This window comes from Agelaius phoeniceus, chromosome 3, assembly GCF_051311805.1.
Source record: "Agelaius phoeniceus isolate bAgePho1 chromosome 3, bAgePho1.hap1, whole genome shotgun sequence".
NCBI lineage: Eukaryota > Metazoa > Chordata > Aves > Passeriformes > Icteridae > Agelaius > Agelaius phoeniceus.
In genome coordinates this window covers 82,565,845-82,584,279 of record NC_135267.1, presented here as the reverse complement: position 1 = coordinate 82,584,279, position 18,435 = coordinate 82,565,845, and the positions used below count along the sequence as shown (strand labels likewise).

General features: G+C 41.2%; 1 protein-coding gene and 1 long non-coding RNA gene across 2 annotated transcripts; one reads left to right on the top strand and one right to left on the bottom strand.

Annotated features, from left to right (window-relative positions):
- Positions 1-160: 160 nt before the first annotated feature.
- On the bottom strand, positions 161-12,929 carry QPCT (glutaminyl-peptide cyclotransferase). Its single transcript, XM_054629921.2, has 7 exons — positions 12,401-12,929; positions 8,363-8,509; positions 5,727-6,008; positions 3,012-3,188; positions 2,061-2,160; positions 1,470-1,586; positions 161-561 (listed from the first exon to the last, which is right to left on the bottom strand). Exons 1-7 carry the CDS (start codon positions 12,515-12,517, stop codon positions 416-418), a joined length of 1,086 nt encoding a protein of 361 aa, XP_054485896.2. The 5' UTR covers positions 12,518-12,929; the 3' UTR covers positions 161-415.
- On the top strand, positions 12,476-16,828 carry LOC143693588 (uncharacterized). Its single transcript, XR_013181432.1, has 2 exons — positions 12,476-12,614; positions 14,996-16,828. It is a non-coding gene; the product is annotated as an uncharacterized LOC143693588 (long non-coding RNA).
- The last annotated feature ends 1,607 nt before the right edge of the window (positions 16,829-18,435 follow it).

Sequence of the window (18,435 nt, the reverse complement as noted above, 5' to 3'; positions counted from 1 at the left end):
AGTGTGATTTTTGCCTCTTTTGATAACATGGTGTAAATTTCTGCAGCTGAACACTGCAAAAGTTGGTCGCACCTTGTAAAAATATATCATACAATTAAGTCATGAGGCGTTCCCTCCTGGGATCACAATACGTGACAAAAAACAGTGATAACAATTTGGAAAGATTCTAGAGGTTTTTTATTCAGACACAAAACATGGAAAGATCAAATTCTTTCCAGGCTGAGCTAGGTCTTATTTAATGGTATCTTATTTGGCTACTGGATCAATGGGCCATGAACAGCTCAATCAATAATCAGTCTAGCAAGAGCTATCACATTTTTCTTCACATTGGTACTCTCCAATGCAATTAAATAGCAAGTGTGAAGGTGGGCAAACAGTAGTGTGAATGGAGTACAATTTGTTGATGTTTTGTCTTTCATAGGTTGAGATATTCCAGTACAAACACTTGCAGGATTTTGTTGAGATTGTCAATAGTGGCTTTGTCAAGGTTTTCTTCTGTGTCCTTCATGGTATGCCATACTGCAGGAAAAGGGGATGGAATCAGATGCAGGACTGGAACCCCTATAAAAAGGAAAGTGAAATTTGGAGAAGAAATATTTTAGAAGTTCTGTTAAGCCATTTAGCAACAGAGTCAGGTAACTACTCAATAAGCTTGCTTTATAGGGTGTGTCCCTGCAGCTTCCTTTTACCTTCTCTTGTTTTGATGCTTGTGACTGCATCCCATCATTAAAGAGTGTATTGTGTAAAGCTGCTACCTTCCTTTCCTTTGAATACTTTTCCCTCCTTCTTCTTTTTTTCTTTTCTTTTTTTTTTTTTTAAAGTAATCTGTAGCTACTTGTTGGGAGTTATGGGGTTTGTTGTTTGTTTTTTTTTTTTTTTGAGATTCTTTGCATTGTATCTTTAGGAGCTACAGAAAGACAGAGAAATCACTGCAGCTCCTCAAAATGAAAACTGATTACCATGTTTTTGTGAAAGTGTTAAGATTGAATATTTTTGAAGCATTTTTTTAGTTCTCTACATAAATCGTAAAATAGGGTTTCTTATTTTTACTTTGTAAAATAGAGACAGTGTTGCCCTCAGATAAAGGAACTGTATCACTGCATTACATATGTGTGTGTAATATATATATATATATATACACACATACACATTAAGCCACCTATATGTACTGCAGCTTGTAGGTAAAAGAGGAATGAAATCAGTCTTCTGCTTCCCAATTGCTTTTGGGGAGGAGCATTTTTTTTCTCAGCCTCTTTGCTGTTTTACTTCTTTTTCTCTCTGATTTTTCAGCTGCATACCACTAAGGAATCAATTTTTTCCATTAGGTGTTATGTCAAAGCTCAAAGTTGGATTCAGAAGCCTCAAGTTGCAGCAAATAAGCTTGAAAAAACAGGAGCATACGCATTTGCTCATTTACTAAATTATGCATTTCTTACTGAACATATACAAATTATAAGAATTTCTGGCACCTCTTAACAAAAATGGGACGTGATCATCTTCAACCAAGCCTCGATGTAAAGTACTGTGGAAATACTGACTTTGAACAGGGTGATTCTTCAGCAGATTCATGTTGTGTAGCTTCTGCTCTGTAATGCACAATGAAAGTGATTATTACAATTTTTGGACAATGAGGAACGTTGGCACGTTTGAATTATTTTTCCTCACACATGGAAGCTTTTTCCATGGCACAGTGGTGACTGTCTTTTGCATTTGTTTAATATTTGGAAGACCTCGGAACTGGTCATCCAAATATTAACTATTACCATAATTTTACAGGAGTGAGAACAAAAACACACAAGTGAAGCAGTTGCCAAGTGCCACAGAATGACAATCAGCAATATAATCTGTTTTGTTGCTTTCAAATGTCTGAGAGTCTTCCTCAGATGTTTCATTAACTATCAAAATCTTCATATAGGTTTAATATTTCACATTTACATTATCAAAGATTCTTACTGTAAACCAGAAAATTAATCTAAAAATCTGATTTACAGAGCTAAATACACTCAGAAACTACTCACTTGGTTTTGAAATTCATTCAAAACCCATATCCTTCTGCTTACCAATTGCTTGAAGCCTTTGAAACCATCGAAGAGTGTTTGGAAAATAATTGGGAAAGACTGGGTTTCGTGCACCAATTAAATCCAGTAGTACAAACAGGTCCTAGACAAGAAAGAATCTTTAGTGCAGAACTCTTTCCTATAACATCAGCAGCAGCAATGAAACTCTTGGCTTCCTGTATAGCTCATGAGCAGGTCTTTGCTAGCCCTGGCCAAAGATCTGCCTTTCTAGTGTGGTGCCTGAGGAGAATTCACTAGCAGAACCTGATTCCAATCTGATTCATTTTGCTGTCCTCCCAAGGAGGGCAAGGCCAGGCTATTCCTCTGTTCCTCGAGCTGAAGCAGGCTGCATAGCTTAGCCTGCAATTTGTGTGTTATATCTCTTTAAAAGAAAAACAGCGGTAGGTGGGGAGAAAGAAGAGGAAATTGCTTTTTCCCCTGAGAACAACAAAGTCTGTCAAGGGAAAGCCATTTTATGAGTCACAAGAAGCAGTGACAGAAGTGCCTCAGCAGTAAACAGGGAAAGTAGAGGGAACAGACAACCAGAATGTTAGTAAGAATCAGAGGGATACAGAGGTTGCTGTAGCTTAGTACTGAGCTACGGGAGATTTGTTCATAGGCCAATGCTGTTTGTGCTCTTTCCTTATCACTTTGAATTATCTTTCCCTGAAGAAGGTGGGTATCCTAGTTTATATTCTAATAAACTGTGTATTTTGATATTTCTATGGCTTTTCCTCATACTTGCATGCAGCAGGTCTAATCCCCTGAAAAGCTCTTCCCAATTCTCTAACATATTTCATAATGTTTCCAGAAGCTTGCTTCTTCCTTTAACTTCAGAGGGGTCGTGGTTTCTTGGGAATTTGGCCAATTACCTATTAATTAAATATTTTTACAAATGCCATTTACTATTGTTCCTTAAGGAGGAAAGTCCTTAGAAAGGGAAGAGCCGCTTACTATGCCCTGCAGCTGGTTTGTGGTTGTTGAACCAGGTGGGTGTGGAGTCGATGCCATTTTTTGAGCTAAGTGTTGAGATCCATAGAGGGAGTCGGAAGGAGACCACCGAACAAAGGCTTCTTCACCATCAAAAAAGATCAACTGAAGGGAAAGGTCTGGTCTTGATGTTGAGCTGGCCTGTTGGAGGAAGTTAAAAGTAAAACTAATTGATTCTGGCCAGAACATTAAATAAAGGGCAAATACTGTAGTCATGTAAGTAACACAAATAAGGGTTTATTATCAAGGTTCCCTATGCAAACCTTTCTTTGGATGTTATTATGGTGTAATAGTGGTAGTCATCAGTCAAGGTAATTGTTATTTATCTAACACAGTGACACATTCTCCAGTCTCATATAATTTTGGTACTGGATAAAAGTTTCTTTTCTGACTTTGGAGGACGTGACCTGAGCCTTGAGACCTGCAAAACCAGGTAGCAGCAACATTATCTCAAATAATGAGGGGACATGTCAGTAACAACACCTGATGGGAGTGCTAATATCATTATTTGATTGCATCACAAGGATTAATGTAATTGCTACAGCTGTGCATCAGTGGAGGTGAATTATGTATTTGACAAGTTGATGGTTCTTTCAGCCCCTTCTTTTCATTCAGGGGAATTTGCAATCACTGAGGTAATTTTGTGCTAAACCAGAGCAAAGAGAGTGGATATGTCAGATATGTCTTTTCCTTTCAATAACCAAAATATAACAGCACTAAAACCTGAGAATATATATGATAAATGTGTTTAATGTCACAAAAAAGACATTTGTATGAAATTTATTCCTAGTGTAGAGGGAGTCTACTATTTGAAGCCTCATTTGAATTGTCAGAATTTCCTAATAATCCATAGCCCGGAAAATGCCAGTCTGGTTCCAATAAATGAACAGTTTGAGAATTGTAGTCTTGACAGTCGCTATAAATATTTCAAGCCCTCTATGAATTAACACTGCTTCAAGTAAAATTGCATGATGTGGTTAAAAAGGTGGGGTCACTGGCAGCAGTCATGTCCTGTATGGGCTACAACTCCCAAATAGCTGGAGCTGATGCAATCTGAACAGAAGCTTCTATAACATGTCAGTCACGCAGGCAAGATGGTATTGATTGTGCCCACAGTGGTATATTGATTTCTCTAATGGCAATGGCGTGCTGCCCTTTGTCCTTTGCACATGACAGAGCTCTGTGGGCAGCAGTCATTTTGCATTACATTCTGGAGGAAACTGTATCAGTGCTATGTGAGTTTTAGAATGTAGTACTTGTGTTATTATTACTATTACTGCTTAACACATTTTAATAATGAAGACAGTCTTTGCCCAATAATTTTAAACTAACTCTGGAGAAGTAAGTTATAACTGGAGAAGCACCAACATAAAAATCACAGCTTCAAGTCAAAGTATAAATAGATTTGGCTGAAAACATAGCAAAGTCTGTTGTGCTACCATAAGCAGAGCAAAAACATCATAACTAATGTATTAAGCAGATGGATCCCAAAGTATATTTTGATAACAGACTGTACAAGTGGTGGCCTGTGAAAAGTAGTTGCCTTTTTGTCAAATGCTGTCATCTTAGATGATAAAACCAATTTTCATTGTAAAATAGTGTATTCATAGTGAAAAATGCCAGTCTTAAAGTCAGTGAGCAGGTTGTTTCATAAATAATCACCAGGCACATTTATTATAAATGAAGCTTCTGAATGAAAGCTTCTGTATTACAGGAGGGTTTTTTTTGTTTTGTGATTAAAAATATTGGCATAATCTTCATCTTCTCATTCTTAAATATTCGCATATCAGAAGGCACCAAATCAGTTTCTGGAAATTCCTGTCGACAAGTAATCCTAATAGCTGAGCTGAGTGTACTCCTGACACTTTGTAAAGTGTCTCTCACATTTGAGAGACCTTTTCCTGTAACACCTCTGTAAATGTATGAGAATTATTTTTCTGTAAATACTGAATACTGAACCAGTAGATGGCACTCGTGAATCCGTAATCCTACAAATTTGTAATCCGACAGACTTTAAGAGTTTGTAGGCTCAACAGATTTTTGTGCTAGATTTTAGTGCTAGAACAAGCAATTGCAGCCCTTTGAAACAGATTCTCATAGCATAGGTAACACAGACTGATGACATTATACTTCTTTCATAAATAAACCATTCAAATTTGTAAAAAAAATTTAAGAAGAAAAACTTGAAATCCTTGTGGGATGGGGGGACCTGAGTGTGACTCTTCTGCACAACAATTAGTTCATCTGTGTCTCAAAGCAGAATACAACTGAGAGATTTCTGCAGGATTCAAAATGCAACAAAACTTTTCAATGATCCTAGATGTTACTGGATATGATAGGAACTTCTGAGTCAGGTTCTGTGCCTTTTAGATAGAAAGTAGCATTACACCTTTCCAAGTCTACAAAACATCTATTATTCATGTATCATTTGTTATTTTTATATGGTATATGTTTATACCGATAACTTTCAGATATCCGCCCTTTTTATAAGAAATTTTAATGTGAAATATAATTTAGAGTAGTAGATACTGATCTCTGTTTGTTCTTGGAGTCAATGGAAGATTTATTACAAGCACAGCAATCAGAGAACCCAGCATGCAGGCTATGGAAAAGAATGTGGAAATGCCCCAAGGCCTGTTGCTGTTGGCAAGGCAAATGAAAATGAAACAAAAGAACTACCTTGATTAACTGCAGCTCATTATCCAGGGCCCGTGCCAGCTCCAACATCATGGCACAAGGCACAGCTGAATCAGTGGCTCCCACAAACACTCTGCCCTGCCACTGTTGTCCAAAGAATTTTGAGTCGTAGTGGCAAGCAAGCACGAGATGGCGTTTTGCAGAGGGCTCCAGAGTGCCAATAACATTTGAAAATGTTTTATAGCCATATGGTGTGTATCTCTGAAATGTATCTTCTTCAATTTCCCAACCAGCCTTTAATGTTTGAAGACGGTGCTTGATATGCTGTAATTATAAAAAACAATCAGATTAATATTTCTTGCTTCAGAAAGACGTTGCAGACTAATTGTTATTAGCTAATTAATAGTGGCTCCTAACTTATTTCTGTAAGTTCATGGTGTTTTAAAGGATAGACTTTATAGCAAAAAATATAATATCACTGTATAACTTTGCTACCTGAGCCTTTGACTGCCTCATTTACTTTTTGTTTCTTCCCTTTGACCTTTCTCTTTGGAGTTTGAAGGTGTTTTGAATTATTGCCAATTATTATGACACATTAAGGTCTTGATCTCTGAAGTTTTCAGGCCAGCGTCTTTTACAGGTGTAACTAGAGCAGATTTAATGTTAACATTTTCAGAGCTTAACTCTGATGTGACTTTAAATTGAAAGTCAGAATTGGCTGCAGAGACCTTGTTGTGGCTGTTTAGACAATTACCACACAAAGATGCCACAGAAGTATAAGGGAAAAAAAAAAGCTCTTTGGGTTGGTTGGTTGTGTGAGGTGGTTGGACTTTTAAGCTTCTGTGAAAAATCCACCTTTCAAGTGACATAAATTGTTTACAAGGCCATAACAGATAGGTAGATTCTCTTAATTAAAGAAAGAACAAAACATTTCAGAAGAGTGTTTTAAAAATGAAATTCTCTAAGTGTAGCTCATATAAAGATAAGAATTGAGACAATCTATAAGGCAAATCATTAATTTTAGCTATCTTCCTGCCTGAAGAGAATACCTCTAACAACCCCAGCTTTACTTCAACCGGAGTTCTGGCTAACTGATATTAGAGGGACATCTCTGCTTCTCTGTTGAGCAGCTTATTTTTATGGGTCCCTAGAGAGCTTCTTCAAGCCAGATTCCTCTCTCTTTAAGTAAACATTAGGAAAAGCCTCTGAGGGGAAAATAGACTTTGAAGACTTGTTCTGTTCTTAGGGAAGTCAGTAGGAATGACAAAAAACAACAATATTGCCATAGATTTTAGTGCTAGAACAAGCTTCCATTTTGTTTGTGGTCACCCACTGAAAGCTTTTACAACATGGTATGGTCTATCAGCTATCAGTAGCAGAGTGAAGGATGTCTGTTAAGGATTGAGGGCACTATATAAGCCTGGAGTTCCCAGTAGCCTTTTTCCCTTAAAGGAGTATGATGATTTTGTGTCTCAACAAAGAAGTATAATCCATTTCAAACTCCATTATTGTGTTTTGACAATAGAGGACTCTTAATTTTTTTAAATTTAATACATGCTGTTACCTTGCAACAGGATGATCCATTTTATTTTGAATATAATCTGTGGTTTTCTAACCTAGGCTCAGATGTTTTTTTGCTTTTCTTCCTTTTCCCCCTTTCAGTTGGCTGCCTTCCAGAGTACTGCTAAAGAAACCACAAAGCTAAATCTACAGAGATGTGCACGCACACACACACACACTCAATGCATAAAAAGGCTGCATTTTTCCAATCTACCAATTGCTGAGTAGCAAATAAATTTATTGTAGCTGGGGCTGTCTTAGAGCTGTTGAGTCAGTGCCCAAAGGGTAGATAAAGGCTAGTGAGATGCTGTGAATGTCTTTAGTAAATTCAGCTGTACCATTGTCTGCCTCCCTCTTGGCTAATGGGGTCCAGAGCCAGCATGGACACTGTCCTGAAGATTCCCACACTGTGAGTGCAGAGCAGAGGTGCTGACAGAGCAGCAACCCCGTTGTGTGGTAGCTTCTTGTGGCTCAAAGACAACATGCTGGAGTCTTTACTGACTTGGGGCCAGCTGCAGCCTGGTTTGTTAGTCCAGCACCAGGACACTGCTGTGCTTGGGCCAGTGGAGCTGGTGTGGTTTGTGGACCGGGGCTGCACTTTGTCGTGCTGAGCATTTCATCTGCCTGCCCCTTTGGGCCCCTCTGATCCCCTTTTGTGTTGATACACCCATCTGAAGCAACTCTCCAGGGCACTGTAGCAGCACAGGACAGGGCCTCTCCAGAAGAAGTGTCATTTATTTCATCCCATGCATGGTCTCCAGTTTGAACCAGTGACCAAAAACCTGCTCATGTGAGGGAAAGGACAACCATTGTATTGCACTTTGGGTACCAAGTCTGGGGCAAACTTGTTAATTTAAAACACAATTTTTTTAAAAAAAGATTTATGTTCCATCATGCTATGCAGCCCTGGGAAATAATGTCAGCTGATGTGCAAGCTGTGTCATGTGATAAGAGTTCAATGATAGAGTTCATCCTACTGAATTAAAGGAATTTCTGTGGACTGTCTCTTTGGTGAGGGTCACCAAAGGTGCTACCAGAATACAAATAATAATAATTATAATGATAATATATAGTAAAGATGTTCTTAGAGATTGTCGGGAAATGTCGTCTTGTCTTACCTGTCGCACGATGTAACTTCCTTGTGATCCCGGGTATCTTTCTATCAGGATAGGGCGCAAATCATTCTCCCACATTTCAGAAATATCCGTGCTGGCCACAACTTTTTGAATAGCATCAGAACCTAAAATTCTTGGTTGGTGAGAATACTGCAGAAGGTAGAGAGAAGAAGAATGCTATAACTATTACTAGACCTTTTTAACCATAGGTTTCTTCAGAATTACAATAAAAATGGTATATTGCACTACTTTGATTTATTCGCAGCCAAAAGTAATTTAAAAACCCCTGTTCACTCAGAAATGATTGGCTTCTCTATCTTTCATTTCCATACAAAATTTGCTAGTATTTAAAGTATGGGAGAAAATTTTACCTACCAGCTAGCTGTAAAACCTGAAGCTATGAATGGGTTCTCTGTTTCCTAATATCTAAATTATACATGTCATGTCTGCAACCACGCCACCTTCAACCGAGGTTTCTATTGAGACAAACACCAGAAGCTTTGTTTCCAGTAGTAGTAATATTTAGCTTTATGCTGTGTACTGCAAAGAAATGCCTAGGGTAATTCACTCCCAGAGGGAGCTAGCTGTGTCATTGTGGTCTCTACCCACAGTGGCAGAATGAGTGTGACTGCACAGAATGCTGTGGCTCATCTGGGGCTAGCTGGGGTATTTGTCAGCTTGGTGACACGTGGGTTAACCTCAGGTCCGACAGCTCGTCTCCTGTGGCAGCCACTAGTATGTGACCTACCTCCCAAGTGATTTCCTTTCTGTTGCTCAAGCACAGGCCTTTGGGGCTGTATCAGGTGACCCAAAATGCTTGAGACATCCTTATGTAGCTGGCAAATGCACATCTTAGATGTGCAAGAGCTCCATAGTGCTCTGGAGAGATAGCTGAATGCCAGGTGGGATTCCCAAGGACATCTCAAATGCCCCTTTGTACACCAGGTTTGAACCTATCCAATCTCTAGCAGTTGTCTCCTCTGAAACTTCCTGTGCCAATACTGCTGTTACAGATTCCTATTTCAGGCACTATCATTCCATTCCTCATTTATATTACAGGGTCTTCCCTCTACTCCCGTCTTTCTCCTAATCAAAAATATGGCTTTGTTTATTTCTTCTTTGATCAGAACTGCCTTACGTGACTGATCAGACTTGCTGTCTTTCCATGTACCTTGCCTATGTCATTCTTTCTGAGATGAGCAAAAGAAGAGAAAATGGAATATGAGCACATCATACTTTATACTGGAGGACAATGACATTTTTTATTTTATTTGTTTTCTTTCTTCAAACTGTTTAACAGCTGACTTGCTTTTGGGCTGCTCCTGCATGAAACTGACATTTTAATAAATATCTGTAGTCTAAACCTATCATTGTATGTGTTAACAAGAAATAATTCACTCTCCTTTTCTACTCATGTGTGTCATTTCACATGTGTCTGAAATGACACGTAAAATCCATTACCTGGCCAGAATGTGAACTGACCTCAAAAGTCAGGTATCTTATTACCAGTTATCTTATTACCCTAGGTGATGAATATTGTTTAAAAATGGGAGTTGCCTCACTATTTTACTTTTTTCTACTTTGTTTGTGTTTGTACAAGCAAGTATGAGCCCAAGTATTTTCTAGACTTCACTGCAAGCATTTAATTCTACCCTTCTCTGGTTTCCTAGCTGTTTATCTCTGTGTGAACCTTTCCTCTAGTTCTACTTAGGTTTAGCAGTGAAATTAAGCACAGGGCTGACACAAAGACACTGAATCTAGTTGTACCAATATTAATACAGTGTTTAAAGCTGAATTTTAAGACTGTAAGGACACCAAAATTTAGGATAGGCAGTTAACATTTTCAATGCTAGCAAATTTAGACATAGATAAAGGAAAAAAGAAAAATGATATCATTTCATCTGGTATAAACATGAACTTTTGAAAGTTTGGAAATTAGTAAAATTAGTTTGGAAGTTATAAAACAGTCTTTTGAAATACTAGACATTTAATAAGGTGGAACTTAGACCAGTGTAGAAGAGGCACAGAGAGGAGAAAATGTCAGGGTGCTGTTTAGTTTAGGAGGAGCAGGCTTAAGGGGAGAGTGAAAAGCTAAAGCTATGTACTTCAGAAGAGTGTAGGAGGACAATTTAATTAAGGAAGTTCAGAAAATCAGCAGTTGAACAAGTGAAGAGCATGCCTGGTAATTGGGGTCATCAAATCACTTGGCAAAGAAATATTATTAAAGTACAAATGCGTGAAAATACTTCAGAAGAGAGGAATCAATTTCCACTTCTAATGATGGAGATATCTTCAAATTTGGGGAGTGAAAGGAGTTACAAAAGTGGTTATGAAATAAAAGAGAAGCAAAATAAGATTTGTAAGTGACTCATTCTTTACAGTGTTGGTCAATCCCTACTTTGACACAACAGGGAGGCAGAACAGTATATTCATGACAGGGTTGTCACTAATCCTGTTGTACTGAGCTGTACAAAACTGCAAAACTTCGAGTTCTACAAGTAGCCCAGGCTTACCTGTAGGACTTTGAATTTCTGGCTCACATGTCCCTCCGGGGAGAAAGAACAAAAGTTGTTGAAGGACAAGAATTTAATGAGAAAGAGGAGGATGTTCTCGCTTTGCGTGTGCACAGGTGGAGGAGCTGAGGCGCGATGGTTCTGTGGCACTACTGACAGCACTGGTGGGGAGATTGGCTGGTCAGAATGGAGCCAGCTAAAGAGTGAGGGGCTGGGGCTCATGGGGGCTGAGAAAAGGAGCACTGGGGCTATGTGGTTGTTCATTGACCAGCATGACTAAAGATTCAGCCCCACATGTATATACTATATAGGTACATATACAGGTATTGTGCATAATTACAGATGTGTTGTGTTACAGATATATAGTCTATATGTGAGCTATATATATTATATATGAGCTATACACATATATATGTATGTAGTGTAAGGTACAATTAATAGAACAGAATGAAACAGTATCTCATTAACAAACAAAGAAACAAGCCAACATTTCCTTGGATGGGGGGAGGGGAGGGTGGGGTGTGAATAAAATCAAGGAGAAAGGGAATTACTAAGGGGAAGCATGGAAGGGTGTGAGGGAAGCTTCATTTTACCAGCTTGTCCTGGACTCTGATCTATTGGTGATGAGAATGGTGCTCTGGATTTGTGGAATTCAGTTGCTTCTTGCTGAACTTTGACTTCAGCTCTTCTACAAACACTTGGGGAAGGGCCCTAAAAGTATATTTTCTGTTTGGAAATTCTTGAAGTGTTTAGTTGAATATGGTTTGCAGTTTTATGCTCTCCTACGTTTCACGTGGTTTAATTCTTTATGAAGAAGACTATGTTAATGTTTCATAATGAAACACTAAGAGCTGCTACATTGAGAAATCTGTGGTTTAAAGCTTACTCCTGTTTAATTAAACCTTATCTCAACATTCCTTTTTTCACTAGTACACACAGCAGTATAAATTAGACACAATATGGTATGAGTCTACAACATATTAGAGCATTATATCTTTTCAAAACAATTTTGGACCGGCTATCAGCACCATGACTACTTGTTTTTCCTAGATACCCGTGCATTGCTGCTGAAAGAGCTATCTGTCCGCTCAAACTAAGTCACTGTCCTCTGACTCACCATAGTCACAATGAAAGTTGGAGTATAGTAGAATGTTATAAGGAATACAATTTCGGATTTTGATCCGTCTTGCCCTGTTTGGGTTTCCTCTTCAATTCAGTAATTGCCGCTGACAAAGCTTTTGGCTCTTGCTGCCCGGTCCCGGGCGGTGCGAGATGACAAAGCCAAACGTGTGAAGAAGATCTGCTCTCTGCAGCCACCAAGCTCGGGCTTAGGAGGGAAGCCATGCCGCCCACCCTCACCTGCGGGACCGCGCCAAGGGTGAGCCCAGCCCGGATTCACGTCGGAGGCCAGGGCAGGTTGGACGGGGCCGTCCCCGCGCCCAGCCGCTCACCCCTGCCCGCCGGAAAGGCGCTGCCTCCGCACCAAGGGAGAGGCAAGAAGCGCCTGGGAAAGGCGAACGCGACCCACCTTCTCCAGGGTCCACTGCGCTCCGGCGTCCCTCCCGAGCGCCGGGGGCAGGCAGGCGGCCAGGCACAGTGCCCCGAGCAGCCGGGCGGCGACCCCCGCCATCCCTTCCCTCCGCATCGCCGAGTGCCGCGGGAGCAAAGGAGAGAGCCGCGGCTGTGCCGGCGGAGGCGGCGCTGAGGGAGGCACGGAGGGAGAGAGGCACGGAGGGAGAGAGGTACAGAGGGAGAGAGGTACAGAGGGAGGGAGGCACGGAGGGAGGCACGGAGGGAGAGAGGTACAGAGGGAGGGAGGCACGGAGGGAGGCACGGAGGGAGGGAGGGAAGCACAGAGAGAGGGAGGGAGGCGCGGAGGAGGCACGGAGGCGGCACGGAGGGAAGGAGGCACGGCGGGAGGGAGGCACGAAGGAGGCACGGAGGGAAGGAGGCACGGAAGGAGCGGCGCTGGCTGCAGGAGCCGCAGCCGTGCCAGCCTCTCGGGCAGCCCGCGTTGCCCGGAGCCCAGCCCGTCCCGGCAGCCCCTCAGCAGCGCCAGGGCTGCCTGCGCCTCCGGCCCCCTCCCCTCCCTCCTCCCCCGGCCGCCGGGCAGCCAGGGCGGGCAGGCACTCGTGATTCCCACCGTAGGAAAAGCCGGAGCCTGCGGCTTTGCCCTGAAAGCTGGTTTTGTGTTCCGAGGGGCAGCTCGTGATCCCTCGGCCTCCGGGCACCGGTGGGAGCTGCGGGCGCTGCGGCGCGGAGGGGCCGCGCTCTCCCGCCGGGAGCCGGCCGGGAGCAGCGCCCGTGGCTGATGGAAGCTCGGAGCCGGTATTCCTGAAGGGTGGGACAGCAGAGACCCACAGAAATGCGAAGGGGTTTAATTCATTAATTTACAAGTTCTTCTTATGATCTTTTTTAGGCCTAAAACAACAATACTTGCTAAAATGAAAACCCACTCTTCAGGCGTTTTAATTTATGTACTTTTATTATCAACCAAGAACAAAGCAAAATCTGTGGTGAGGCGGTATTTTGCAGTACACCCATTTAAATTAATTAACCAAAGATACAAGTTTCTGAGTTTTTGTCCTCTTCTTTAGGTGAATTGACATCACCGTTCTTGCTCTAGAATGTTGTAGAAAACATCTGACTATTCTGCATCACAGATAATGTATTTAAAGTCTCCAACTTTTACATATTTCTTAAAGTTCAGGCTCAATCTCAAAACAAAATAAAAGAAAAAAAGAAGAGGTGAAGGAGGGAAGCAGCAGGAGTAATCATTTTGCTGCTTGTCAGCCTTGTACTGGAAAGCCTCATCCTAGTAACTATAGCTTTGCAAGTAACAGTGATGTTGGAGAAATGGAGTGATTTGTGATTTGCAGATTGTTGACCCAGATTTCACAGGTTTCCTAGAAAAGCTGGTGGATCTGCCACCCAGTGTACAGATGACATCTCTGGTGTTGACAGCTTTACTACAGATCCTTCTAGATGATACTCAGAATGTGGCTCTGTCCATTTTTTTCATATATGGGAAAACAAAGAGTTAATTTAAATTGGTGCCTTTTTTTGTTCAGTTGTGAAAGTCCACACAGTGCTTTGTTAGGAAATTGTTCCAAATTCACAGCTGAATCACTGGTTAACAGAAAGAAATGGGCAATCTTTTGATTACCAAGAAAAATCAGCATGGTTGGCAGATTTTTAGACAAAAGCCCCAGCATGTCAGAGATCAAGTCACGGGCAATTAGTCTAAATCCCACTACCAAGATGAATGCGATCCCAGCAGAACTACACAACAGAACAAAAATCTGTTGCCCCTCCATGAGATTTCCTGTGGTTGGCTATACAATCCAGATGCTGGACAGAATTTCTGGGTGATGTGCCAGAGTTCTCATACAATTTAGCAGAAAAGAAAATAAATACTATAGCTACAGGAGAAATCTGACAAGAATATGAGTCAGGACTAGCTAACACTGCTTTTCCCTGAGGGATTGTGGTTGCTCTGAGGGTTACAATTATTTGAGAGATTACAAATTTGGCTAGTGTAAAGTCAGATTAAGGCAGTGTTAATATCACCTACATGGGAAACACACATAAAAATGTAAGTGCTGGACCAGATGTGATCTAGAGAGATCAAACAGGATTTTTTTAAGGGCATTACTTTCGAAATTTGGAGTGGAGATGTCCCTCTCATAACCACCCCATAAAGTTCTGTGTCTACAAAGAACACTGAGGGAACAACAACAGCAAAAAAGAGTCCATGTAACAGAAATCAGAATGCCTCACAGCTGAAAACAGAGTTACATAACTACTTAAATATGCAAACTTAAAAAAAAAATCAGAAGTGATGGACATTTTGTTTTTCCAGGGATTTATGAAGGAAAAAAATGTCTTGTTTACTCCTGCTCCATACCTAATAGGAAATGTGTCAACAAATTTCTCAGTGGTCAGCTGTTCTATTACATACATTTTAAATAGTTGGGTTATTACTCTGAAAAATCAAATAGATGTAATCAGATACAATCTGGGGGCGGGGAGGAAGGGTAGTTTAATTGAAGAAAGCATAGTTTAATTGAAGAAAGCATTATACAGCACGATCTTTATGTATATCATCCCTTCCTGTGCCCAGGAAGCGACAATTGGTGTGACAGTGCCATCTACTGAAGTCCCGATGGACAGCGGATGCAGGCACCTCTGGCAAAGCCTTTCCCTTCTGCTGACCCTCCAGCACGTCAGCATTTCAGCCAAACGCCCCTGGGAAGGAAGCTGAGGCCGCGGGCTCCGTCCTTGCCGTGGCTACCAGCTCTGGAGAAATGCACTGCCCGGCGCTGCTGCGGGTTTAATGCGGGTTTAATGCGGGTTTAATGCGGTTTAATGCGGGTTTAATGCGGTTTAATGCACGCCAGTTCTCTCCCGGGGGGGAACTCCCGCACCTTCCACTGTCACAAATAGAGTTTGAATGCTTGCCTCCCCCGACTGGCAGGTCCGTGGCACGGAGAGCAGAGGAAGTGTGGTTTGCTGCGGCTTGAATCGACATAATAAAAGGTCATTTCCAATCCAAAAGGCTGGACGGGGCTCCAAGCAACCCAGTCTAGTGGAAGGTGTCCCTGCCCACAGCGGGGAGGGTGGAACCAGATGGTTTTTAAGGTCCCTTGCAACCCAAGCCACTCTGTGATTCTATAATTTTGAGCCTCAGCTACGGCTGATTTGCCAGCAGCAGTGAGGCAGCAGAAACAGCCTGAGATTTCCAGTGCTCAACAGCCTGGGCTGCTGCAGCCTCAGAAATCCACAGGCAGCTCTTCCAGCCCAGAGGGAAGGGATGATGGTCACAGAGGAGCAGAGGGATGCCTGCAGGTGCTCACGTACATCTGTGGGCTTGAGCTGCTGCTGCTGCTCATCCCGGTTAACTCATCCACTGCGCGTCTCCTTTATCAGGCTGTGGAAGCAACCTACTTGGTGATTCAGGTCACAGAGACCCTGTTTCCATGGGCTGATGCCTTCTCAGACAAAGCTTTACTAAGTGGAAAGTGGGAAATGTGTTAGGTTTACCCCAAAGCCTTATTTAGGAAAATAACTTTATTTTGGAGCCGATACAGTTGAATTATATATATGATATGAATGAAGCTACCCATAGATTAAAGGATCAATGAGATCATTCCTTAAACTAGGGGAAGGTTAAGTGAATTCCAAAACTCAATTACCTAGAATTTTGAATATGAATATGCATTTTGTTTAATTAAAAAAATGTCAAAAATGTACATTTATACCAAGGTAAATTTTGATTCTATGTTTTTTAAGTCTATATGAAACTTTTCACTGGTTTGTTGGGAGGTAGATTTTGGGACAAAGTTCAGCTAAGGGCTCAAACCAAGACGATGAGGTAATTCATAGACATACCCACATTTCAGGATTTTATCCAAACCAAACCTGAACTCCTAGCTTTTTTTTCAGTTCCCTTATGGGAGAGGTTGAGTTGAGAGAGTGAGAGAAAAGAGACAATGAACAGAAAAAAGAAAAAAGAAAAAAAAAAGGAAAAGCATTTCTATATTTTGTCTATAGAGATATTACTTCCTCTTTTTGCAGTCATTGGTTGCAGATCTTGCAGATCCTAAATGAGGGCCTTTGCTATGCAACATCAGGGTCAAAAGCAGTGAAAAATAATCATGGCAGCATGTGCTTATGGAATTTCTCAGGCAAATGCACCAGTAAACTCTCCCAAGACATTGCCTTGAATATGAAAATATTCAAAACATTAGATTGGTGAATAGAAATGAATACATGATGTATCCATTTTCAGATATGAAATAACCAAATGCTAGAAGTATTATTTTCAAACTGGAAAAATTGAGGGATTTTTAGAGTTATAAAACAGTTTCAAATGCAGTTTGTTTATACAGCCCTTGTGGTCCATACAGAAAACCAGTTTTTTGTTTATGAAAGCAAATAAATACAATGAAAGTCACCCATTTCCTAGTAACTTGTAAATGTAAGAGAGTGATTTGTAAAGCACAGCTGGTTTCAGCAGGGAAAGCTGAGCTGTGAAAGCAAACTAACCATCTGAGGGAATGATGTGGGCTCAGAAAAAAAAATGAGAACACTGATGAAATCCACAGGAAATCACTAATTATGGTAGTCATAAAAATAACAAACCAGAATGCTTGCCCTGTCAATTACTGCAGCCAGGGCTAATGCTGTCATGATGCTGCAATCACACAGAGTCAGCTGTGCATGTGCACAGATGGGTGTGCTGCTCCACACACAGATACTGAATGCAGAGCTGCTTTCAGATGTGTTTTACACATCTTTATAACAGAGATCTTTACAAACAGAACAGGGTTTGGGTGCTTCAGCAATATTTGTTTAACACCAAAGAAATACTTACAGCACTTTGGTTTATTTTGCCTGATGCTGTCCTCTGTTCTGTAATAAATTGATTTTAACTAATCCATCTTCTGATTTATGAAAAAGCAGCTATTACAGCTTAGGGCAGCAAATTAAATGGCACCAACCCTATTGGATGGTATAAAGATGAGCTTCTTTACAAAGAAATATAATCGTTGCCCAGTGGCTGTGGTAATACATAAAATCCATCTGGTGCTGTCCCTAAACAGCTATTTTTAGGGCTGCTACTCAAAATGTGAGAAGCTTGCTGCACTTTAAATACAGCAGAGTATGTCTCTTTGCTGTGCTAAGCATCAGAAATCATGTTTATGGAGGCAAGCTCTGTGTTTACAGTGGTGGCGTGTGGGAGTCCCACTTTAGAGGAAAAAGGAAACGAAGATTGCTCAGCTATCTGCTGCAGAGCTTTGGCAAGAACATCCTCTATTCATGGAATAGCCTTCATTAAAAAGTCCCAGGGTGGTTTTTGGCATTCAAAACCAGTTAAAAGCAGAATCAACCATTAACTGCTATGTTTTTAGTTTAAAGTACTTCCAGATTTTGACAAGAAGCTGCAGGCATATTATTTATCAAATAAAATGGCGCCAGTCAGTGCAGAGAGCTGGTCATACTCTCCATCAGCTGCACTGTGTAAAAGGTCTGATGCAAAATAGGGTGCAGAAAGCGGAAAGGCTCCCCTCAGCTTCAGTGGGTTTGGGGCCAGGCCTCAGGAGCACAAGGTGAAGGAAATGAGAAACGTTACAAACAGAGCTATAAATGACAAGGCACTAATCTGCTTCTCCATCTGTGTCTCGCTGAGCCGAGCATTAGAAGCCTTTGAATTTGACAGTTTGCCTTTTCAAGGCATTTTCTGGTATACAACTTAAACTGGTCTGGTATATAACTTAAACTTCAGCAACTCCCTATGGTAGTGGATATTATTTTAAGAAATTGAATCCAAATTCAAGAAGGAAGATTACAGGTTGTCTCTCAATGGGGAGCTGTCGGGCTGAAGGGAGGTTACAGAGACAGTTTTGCCTCGCACCAGTTTTATTTGGTACTTCAGCTCACTGTTTTTCCCAAGTATCTTGCCTGCAGAAATTTGCTGCTGATGCCAAGAGTGGCATCATTAACGCAGGGCAGAAAATGGGATTTGGGTGAATCAGAGCATTAGAAGGGGGGGCTGAAACG